The 9801-nt window shown below is 48.8% G+C and overlaps 1 protein-coding gene across 1 annotated transcript; it reads left to right on the top strand.

Moving 5' to 3' along the window:
* Nucleotides 1-6939: 6939 nt before the first annotated feature.
* On the top strand, nt 6940-9327 carry LOC122368906 (cyclin-dependent kinase inhibitor 1-like). Its single transcript, XM_043343226.1, has 2 exons — nt 6940-7976; nt 8266-9327. Exons 1-2 carry the CDS (start codon nt 7475-7477, stop codon nt 8424-8426), a joined length of 663 nt encoding a protein of 220 aa, XP_043199161.1. The 5' UTR covers nt 6940-7474; the 3' UTR covers nt 8427-9327.
* Nucleotides 9328-9801: the final 474 nt, after the last annotated feature.

The following is a 9801-nucleotide window of genomic DNA, read 5'->3' as shown; positions in this document are numbered from 1 at the left end:
TGGCGTCCTTTAGAATTTAGCATCCATTCGAACATTTAAGAAGCAGTTTTGGTGCCTTTGTAACATGTTGCGGAGCTGTGAGTGGCAGTTGACACCAACTATAGATACCCGGCAAGAACCTACTGGTTGACCTGACCTGACCTGACCCGACCTGGCCTAAATGCGTGAAGACATCATGTTTGATCAAACCTAACATGATATTTGTGATTAGCACCCCGAAAAAACCTAGCAGCCACACTACGACGTTCTAACAGTTTCCATTGTTCCGATTTTTGGGTCATTGACCTGACATGGAAGGTCAACTTATGATCTAGGACAGGGCTGGAGAAACCGGGGGGGACCGGGGGGGACCGTCCCCCCGGGCCCAATTAATTCCATTTCCTGGGGGGACCTGGGGGGGGACCTAATATATAACGAAAGTGGGCCCTTCTGACTTATGTTTAAACAAGTAATCAGCCATTTTGGCCTGTATTAGTGTTTTAAATCTCACATTCCAAGCATCGGAGCCCTATATCAGTGAGTAGATCTCAATGAGTCGTACTCCACCACAAGCTAGTGGGCCCTTAATGGTTCCGTGATGACCGTGAACCATCAGAGAGCCATGGCCCCTCATTGAGTCCATCTGGTCCAGGTCCAGTAGTGGACCTGTTGAAAATTTGACAGAAAGGTGTTTGCTAGGCATACTTTCCTTTCACATACCTCCTATGTACATACATACAGCAACGCATGAATAACAGTGGCGGATCCTGGGGGGGGGGGGCACGGGGTCATGACCCCCCAAATGGTCTGAGAGGGTCAGTTGACCCCCTCCAAAAGCCGAAGACCTAAATGCGTTATAGACGCCGTCTTGCGTGCTCAAAATCACATGTCAAACACATCTGAGCTAATACCTTTGTTTTTGTCTGAATCGTGTTGCGTGAAAAGGCGTATTGAAGGCCAGAATCGTACTCGTTTTTGTCTCAACCGTGCGAGCACCAGGGGATGATACAGGAAAACTCCAAGGGGATGGTCATGAATTTAATTTGTGGTGCCCCTTCCTATACCCAAAATTAAAAACTCAACGGATTTCGGGCACTTAATTTTGGTGATGTCGTGTTTCCATTTTTGTTTTTTATATTGTTTATTTTATTTTTAAAGCCCCTGGGCCCTGGCAGGCCTGTGGTGCCCCTGGCCGGACTGTGGTAACCCTGGCGGGCCTGTGGTGCCCCTGCTAGGTCGCTGGGGCCCCTGGGCCCTGACAGGACTGTGGTGCCCCTGACAGCCCAAGGTGCCCCTGCGAGGCCGGTGGTGCCCCTGGCAGACCTCTGGTGACCCCTGAGGTGCCTTCAAAAGAAGACGTGGGGCCATCAGAAGCGGCCATATGACCGTCGGCATTGGACCTTAAGGGAACTGCATGGGCCTCTGCTGTGACCCAAAATAAGGATCTCGAATGTCGAAATGGGACCTTCAGAGACAGGTAGGAAGTCAGGGACCCTCATTTCACCGGTATGAGGCTGTAGCCGCTGTAGGCACCCAAAAAGCAGTCGGAGTCCCTCAGATGCCGGAATACTTATGCATTACTTACGCGGCATGCTTACCTTCTTACATTTTGCGCCCTCGGAGGCCAGCGCGGGGTCCTCATAGGTCGATGTGAGCCCTCTGAAGCCGGTGAGAAACCTCAAAGGCCATCATAAGACCATCGGGCCACTGGACAGTATGAGACTCAAGAGGCAATTTGGACCTTCGGAGACCGGCGTGGGCCCCAGGGACGTACCCAAGGGGGGGGGGACGGGGCGCCCCCCCCCCCCATTGGGGTTTCAGGAGGCCCCCGTGGGGCGCCGAAGGCCCACGGGGGCCAAAATCACGTCGGAGGCGTAAGAAATTCACGTGAAGCCAAAAAATCACGTCAGGACATTCAGGGCCCTCTGACCAGCCTGACAGCTAGGGTCCTTCTTACTTCCTGAGGCCTCCTAATCCTTCCTTCTTACTTCCTGAATAACCGCCCGCTAGTGCCTGTGTCTGACCGCTAGGGCCCCTCTGACTCCTCAGTAGAGAGGAGGCCCTCTGTAGGTAGGAGGCCCTCTGTAGAGAGGAGGACTCCCGCCTCAGTAGAGAGGAGGCCCTCTGTAGAGAGGAGGCCCTTTGCAGAGATGAGGTTCTTTGAAGAGAGGAGGCCCTCTGTAAAGGAGGTCCTCTGAAAGGGAGAGACCCTCAGTAGAGAGGAAGACCTCTGTAGAGAGGAGGCCTTCTGTAGTTAAGAGGCCTTGCGAAAAGAGGAGGCCCGCAGTAGAGAGGTGGTCCTCTGTAGAGAGGAGGCCCCCTCTGTGTTTTGACAAATCATTTTGCAAATTTTTCGCGGCGCTTCGCGCCGCCGATTCATGTACGTACAGGTCAATACGAAATCGTGACTGTAATTACACCAACCAACCGTGGCAAATTGAATTAGAACTTATATGTGTAACTGTGAAGGAACTCCGGCTTGTACTGCCATGCTCAAAGGGTGGTAAAATTTGTGTTTTGGAGCTGTGTTTTGACAAATGCTTTTGCAAATTTTCTCGGCGCTTTGCGCCGCCGCCACCAGTCAATCAAAAAGATCGTGACTGTAATAACATCAACCGTGTCAAATTGAATCGGAATTCATATGTGTACTGTGAAGGAACTCCGGCTTGTACTAGCATGCTATAAGGGTTGTAATGTTTGTGTTTTAGAGTTGTGTGTTGACAAACGTTTTTTTCCACACAAAAAATTGCGGCGCTTCGCGCCGCCGATTCATACACAGGTCAATAAGAGAGATCGTGACTGTAATAACACCAACCGTGTCCAATTGAATCGGAATTCATATATGTGTACTGTGAAGGAACTCCTGTTTGTACTAGCATGCTAAAAGGGTTGTAATATTTGTGTTTTAGAGCTGTGTTTGTACAATTTTTTTTTTTTTAATTTTTGTGGCGCTTCGCGCCGCCGATTTATAAACAGGTCAATAAGAGAGGTCATGACTATATGCTACTAATGCATTAGGCTAAAAGTGAGGTAACTATATCTACTTCTTGGTTTTTAAGTACGTCGATCGCCCCCCCCCCCCCCCCCCAGTAAAAAATCCGTAGCGACGCCCCTGTATAGGTGGGTTTCACTAATTGAAACTACTGAGCCGAGTGACTAATAACGATAAAACTTCATCTTAGAAACGACGAAGATCAAATGTCATTTGATCTCGACATACTCGCTCCCTACCCCCCCCCCCCCCCGGTCGTCTGAATTCATCCATCAGACCCGGCATGTCGGCCGACTTGTGACCCCCTCCCAAACGTTCCCCTAGATCCGCCCTTGGAAGGTTATATGCTTTTGGGCCCTTTGAGACACTTGGGGCCCTTTTCCTTGAGGGCCCCTCGAGGCCTAGTCCCCCCCACCTCTGAAATCATTTCTCCAGCCCTGATCTAGGACCTTAAAAGTAGACATTTTTTGTTTCCTCTCGTCACCAACACATAGGCGTCGCCAGAGATTTTCGGTTGGGGGGGGGGGCAAAATCAACTTTTGTGTCAAAACTTGCCTTTCCCCAGTCTTCACTCGTTTTACATATCATTCGACGCACAATGGTGAGAGGAATCCGATGGTGACAAAGGTTTCCTTCTAGCAAGTGCACAAGCGATATAGGGGAAGTGCATAGCTCAATAGTTACAATAAGTGCATAGCTCAATTCAGCAATACCACGGCATATGTCTTCAAAGTAATTGCTATTGCCCATGCCCAAGCTTGCCTTGTGAAGGTCTTGGACTTCAAAAATTCAGGAAGGCCTTATACTGCAGTTGAATTGGTCATGCTGTTTTGGATAAAGTGGATCACCACGTTTGGGGCGCCAGCGCCCCAAACGTGGTGAGTGGTGAGGGCAAGTTTGAGGTGCCAACTCAGATTTGCACCCCCAATGTCATTTCCAAAGTTACACCCATGGCGGAGCCGGAGTCGGAGTCAGTCCTAAAAAATTCATCGACTCCGCAGCCCTGTCAATAGAAGTTAATTACGGCGTAGAAGGGAGATTAGGCTGCCCAGCAAAAAGAAAAAAAAACAGACCGCAGGTCAATCAGCTCAGTGGTTGCTTTTATATAAACCTCTCAAAATCGTTACAGGTCGGGCCGCTCATACTAAGATTTTTTTCCGTTTTAGTGAAAATACTTTGCTTCGCCCGTTAGCTCATAATCAGCAGACACCACCTCAAAAACACCAACCGCTGGCCGTACCGCCGGCGCCCCACACACCCTGTCGACCCCGAGGGCACGCCGTGACCCGTCTCGTGTCAACTGGGGTAGGGGACGGGGAGAGGTCCGAAGTCCAGCTGTGGTCCGCAGCCCAGGTGACCATCATTGTGCCTCGGCGGCCAGTTTCTGTGAACTTTGACCTACCGCTGGATACCCGAGGGCTCCCCTCCCCTATCAGCCGTAGTGAAGAGCCTCTACCCAGGCAGTGCGAGCTATCACAACAAACGTGCGTATCTGGGCAGCGTGCGTAAAACTCCGACCTCCCCTCGCCAGGCTCAATTTGGACTTTCCCATTGGAAGTGGCGCAGTCAGGCTCAATCTGATTCGGGGCAGAGCAAATAGCTGAAAATTAACATTTTCCCTGATATCTGGAAATATACGGAGCTTTCAAACGTGCCACTTTTAGGACGGGTGCAAAAAGTTGTGGACATTTCCAGAATATCATTATGCATCTCCGTCGCTTTAAGTAAGAACGTAGGTCGATATTGCTGTGTGTAACGTATACCTACCACGCAGTGAGCAGAGGGCTGTACATAGAGAATAGACAGCGCTACAAACTTGTCTTGCGGATTTTCAGAATTTTGGGATTTTGACCCAAAAAATAAAATAAAACTGATTTTGTTTAGAAAAGCTAAAAAAAAAATCCAAAAAAAAATTCGAGCCTCGAAAAACGGAATACAAACGATAGTCCCAGCACTCTTCTATCCACATACCAAATTTTAGATCGATGTCTCCTTTTTTGGCCAAGTTATAGCGGAAAATTGTTCAAAATTGATGTCAAATTTCTTTAAAGGAAATAGTTCACTTTTAACATGGGATTTTGAACTGGAATAGCAGTTTCGTAGCTTGAGCTGAGACAAGCACAAATCAGGAGCTTTTACGGCTCAACGATCACCCTAGACGAAGATATTCCATTTCTCGTTCCGAAAAGAGTGCCTTGCAGAGGAATGTGTGCCTTGCACAGGAATGCAGCCACGTCATCGTCAGCCAATCAGCATGCTGCTTACAGCTAATGCAGCATGCGTAGGTTTGAACTACGCAATATGATTGGTCAACGCGTAATAAGCTTCCGCGTCAAACATTATTTTACATAGAATATAGTTCGTCCTATATTAAAATATAGAAAATAATTGTTTTTACAAAAAGGTTTTATTTTATTTTCTGATCATTTTGAGCATAAAAAATCGTAAATCCATAGCAAAATACTAATTTCAGGAAAGTGAACTGTTTCCTTTAACCCGGCCGGGCCCGGGGGTAATCCCAACCACCGCAGCCCGGGAGGGGCGTTTTTCGCCCCCCCCCCTGTCTAACCCCGTAAATAAGGGAGCTACGCAAACAAAAGCGATACCAAACGAAAGGTCCTTACGAGACGATTCTAAAGCACCCAACATTTTTACCTTAGGTCAATTTTCAAGGTCAGAGGTCAAGGTCAAAGACAAAAACCGGCACATGTGTAGTGATCTCAAAGTAAGCGTTCTAGAGGACGGCAGGATGCATAAAACCGGCAAATTTGAGTATCAAACAAAAGAGAAGAATCTGAGGATTCCGAAAATGTGCTCAACATTCAAGGTCAAGGTCAAAGTCATGCTCAAAATTGACCTCAAACTTTGCACTTTTTCGTACATCTTGCGTGCTAACTTCCAAGATGTTTTGAAATGTTTTGAGGCATCAGTTCCCTATTTGTGGTTCAGCTTACGATACAAGGCTGCTCAAAGGTCAAAGTCACAGAAGAGTGTCCTTGCTAGAGGCTGTTTCACTGATTCAAGCTAGTGATAATAAATAAGACAATTTTGTCATCCGGAGGCTGTAAATGAAGGCTTAGAGGAAAATAGATGCCAGATTGGTGATCAGCGGGTACGAATCCATCATAAACGACCTTTCATGTGTCAAGGTCAATTGAAGGTCATTCGAGGTCACATAAGCTCAACATAAAACTTGACCTTATCCAAACAAAATATATATCATTCGACGCGACTTGACAAGGCAAATGCGATGGTACAACTGCCGTAGCTCTAGGATCATTTTTGTCGAAGTTATTTGCAAAAAACCAAAACCACAGCTCGGGGCCGTTGACCTGACCTCTAACCTCAGGTCACCAAATCTATTTTTCTATTTTTCTCTAGGTCAAACGCAACACAACCGTGCTCGTAATTTGGATTTATCTCTAAAACTATTTTTAGCAGCTATTTGAAGTTCGCGTCTGTCATCACCTTTGAAAGCCTAAAAAATTGAAAATGAGGCTAGAATATTAGAAAGAAACTGACCATTCAAATTTCAGCCGCTGGGCATTACAACGCGTCACCATCTTTCAGGGGGGTTGCAACTCCATGCAACCCCCATGTGCTGGCGAGGATTAAAATTTGCCTTCGTCAATTTTGAGTTTTGAAAGTTGGTATGGCGATGGATGACCATAAGTTCTATAACACATTTTTTTTTAATTTGTTAGGGTTTTTAGGATATTACATCCACTACATTATTTTTTGTTTGGTCCAATTCATAATTTTCTAAAATCCGAGATAGCAATTTTGTATTCCTCCTAAGTCTACAACTTTTCTGTGTTAGACATGTTTTCTATCTTCAACACTGTATGTAGGCTTGTCGCTTGACAGCTCCTCCTGTAAACCCTTTTTTGGGGCGAAAATAACAAAACATGACGTCATTCTGATGTCCTTTGTGACCAACCTTGCATAGCCTCTGGAAACAATTTCAGCCACCATATGGAAAATTGATGCCCGGAGGGTTCCTGAAAGTTTGGTGGTGACTGGTGATATTATCAGTACTTCAGGCGATGTTTATGGCAAAGGAGAAGGGGGGCGTTTCGGTCCCCTTACGGAGCGCGGGCCGTTGAAACGCGATGGAAGGCACCGACATTAGCACAATTCATGGGCGGAACATAGATATTTGTCAAGTTGTCAACACTTTCACGCGGTGTCCCTCCCCTTCTGACATGTCACTCATAATGCCCGTCTCAGACCAGTTCTGATGGCTCAATCTATGCCGAGTCAGGTGTCACCCACCGCCCCCATGAGCCGCTCCCTGATTGGCCGCCCGCGCGACCACGCTCTGTGATTGGTCGAGCCGATAAGACGGCACCCGTGGCGGCGGGCCGTAGTACGCTACGGGCGCCCGCTGAGAGAGGGGGTCGTGTGTCTCCGGTGCATAGCTCCCACGTGCACACGTGTGTAACGCGAGTTTGACAGTCGCGCGGTCGGCTCTCGCCCGGTGTGAAGCCGTTTCCAGTGGCGATGTTGTGTCCGACGGGGATCGGAGCGAAGCTGACCGGTCACAGCGATCCGTGGCCGTTCTCCAGTGACCAGCTGTGGCGGATGGCTCCCGTTCTGGCCCGGCGGGCTCGCCGCTGCCGTCTGGCCCAGTTCGGAGGATCACCCGCGCGCCGGTGTCTCTCCGAGCCGCTCACCAGCTCCCAACTCAGTCAGTTCGTCAAAGAAGAGCACGCCGCTTGCTGCGCATCCGACCGGCGCCGGTACAACTTTGACTTTGAGACGATGGAGCCGCTGGAGGGTCGGTTCTTATGGGAGCCTGTCGATCAACCGCCACGGCTGGCTGACAGCTCAGAGTCGGAGTTTGGCTGCGACAGCTCGTCGGAGCTGCAGACACGGACGGTGCCGGTGGTGCTGAAAACGACCCCAGAGCTGAGCCGCCCAGCGCCACTGAAGGAGACAGAGAGGATATCAGTCTGTCCTCCCGACAGTCCTCTCAAAGCAACCGAACACACCTCCAGCACGGGTGAGTGGAGCGAGACAGAAGGTGGATACCGTCCGGTGTCGGTATAGCGGGACATAACTGCACTCGAGCTCATGCAATTTCTCCACATTCCTGGTGCGTTGAGAACGGGACTGGCGTAAACAAACAACTAAATATTTTGGGCGGCGTGGGGGTTAGTTTTGATCTTCAAACTTTGTCTATAGCGGGACACATATATCCTGCACTTAATTGATCATTCCTACCGGAATATGTTCCCACGTTCATTTATATCACGACAATTCTGCTAACGCGCATTTTGCATTTGTTTCAGACATTTCTCGAATCGGAAAAAGATCTACTGTCTCTCAACGCGACGGTCGCCGTCCACTAGCCGTGATCTGCAATGACCGGGATGAGCTCCGCTTCAGAGAGCTGCTGCCAAGCCTCGCTGACGAAACAGTTCACGCTTCTCCATCTCCCATAGAAAGATAGGCGGCCTAACGGATCTTGGATCACGCGATTCGGTTTATAGTTAAGTTTTTGATGGGACACAGCCACATGACGAGGTCCGCTAAATTGGTCCGATGAAACGGACGAGGTGGGCTCAATGGAGCTCAGTAGGGCCCGTCCCAGATAATAGATGAAAGGTGGTGAGCGCAGCCCCCTGCAGTGATCTCATTTCAGCAGCCGCTCGGTGATCTTGTCCTCACATCTCTGGCGGGTTACCAGGCCATATGGCCTAGTACCCGACTGTGCCATTCATACTCACCTTGAAAGCGCTAAGTTCTGATTGATTCGATGTGATGTTTGGAAAGTGTCGGTTCAACTTTTTTTGCTTTTGTTGTGTGGCTAGCTTTCTCCTGTTAATCCCGCCTGAACGTTAAACGTCCATCGTATCATTTTGCTCGATCTAACAATGCTTGTTCACTTACAGGGGAAGGGGGGGGGGTCTTGCTTAGGTTTAGGGTAGGAAGTTAAGGACTATCAGAAGTTTCACAGCTAGCGGCTTTTCATCAGTGTTCACTATGATGTAATCGTTTTCGAGACTGAGCCGGTTCGAGAAGAGATTGTAGTGTAGGTGCCCAATGGGACAGCCATGTGACGGATGGAAGATCATTGCCATATTTGTAGTCGCTCTGTAGAGGACACCTTGCCAAGGAGGCGTTGGGCTGGTATGATCTCTCGCTGTTACCAGTGATACTCTGAGCTGATACCAGTGATACTCTGTTCGTTGTCTTTCGGCCAGCGATAACCACTGCCGTCGTCTGTTACGACCCTTTTTCAACTGTGGAGGGCGCCAACGTCTGTGATGCTGTTCTCGTTTTAACGACGCGTGGTGTGTATGAGACGGTGATGATCTTGGATGACAATAAATGTTGCTATACGCATTGAATGAAGATTCATATTCGCGAGCGTTTCTTGAAGTAACTGTCTAAAAGGCAATAGCAAGCCATTTTAGAATAAAATTAAAAAAAACTGAAGAAAGAACGTCGTCTAACCATCAAAATGTTTCATGTGCTTCATTCAGGATATTTTTATATTTACTACCTTACCAGTTCGCTAGCTAACCCACAACCCAGTGGATAGTTGAATGGTCACTGGTCATCTCGCCTCAGCTTTCAGCTCCCAGTTCCGTACCAAACGTTTCTCATCTCACCCCACCCTTCCACACCTTCTTCATCCATAAGGTTTCGCAAAGGAAAATACTTGAGACGCTCCTCTTGGGCCCGGTGTAAAAACTGGCACCGTTTTTGTGCGACCGACGCCAGAGAGTAACTGGCGGATTGAGCCGGCGTGTCGCCGACAGTCTGATGTGACCCGGCGCCTCCGTCCCGTCCAGACGCGCCCCGGGGGCAGCTCTCACCGC

The sequence above is a fragment of the Amphibalanus amphitrite genome, unplaced genomic scaffold (genome assembly GCF_019059575.1).
Source record: "Amphibalanus amphitrite isolate SeventyFive unplaced genomic scaffold, NRLGWU_Aamphi_draft 000989F_arrow, whole genome shotgun sequence".
Lineage (NCBI taxonomy): Eukaryota > Metazoa > Arthropoda > Thecostraca > Balanomorpha > Balanidae > Amphibalanus > Amphibalanus amphitrite.
The sequence above is the reverse complement of the archived record's forward strand: the minus strand, read 5'-3'. Positions and strand labels throughout refer to the sequence as shown.

Excerpts from the sequence above, each read along its gene's own strand:
- LOC122368906 (XM_043343226.1), top strand. The coding sequence starts at position 7,475 with ATGTTGTGTCCGACGGGGATCGGAGCGAAGCTGACCGGTCACAGCGAT. Across the intron at positions 7,977-8,265 it reads CGAACACACCTCCAGCACGG|ACATTTCTCGAATCGGAAAA; the intron begins GTGAGTGGAGCG and ends CATTTGTTTCAG.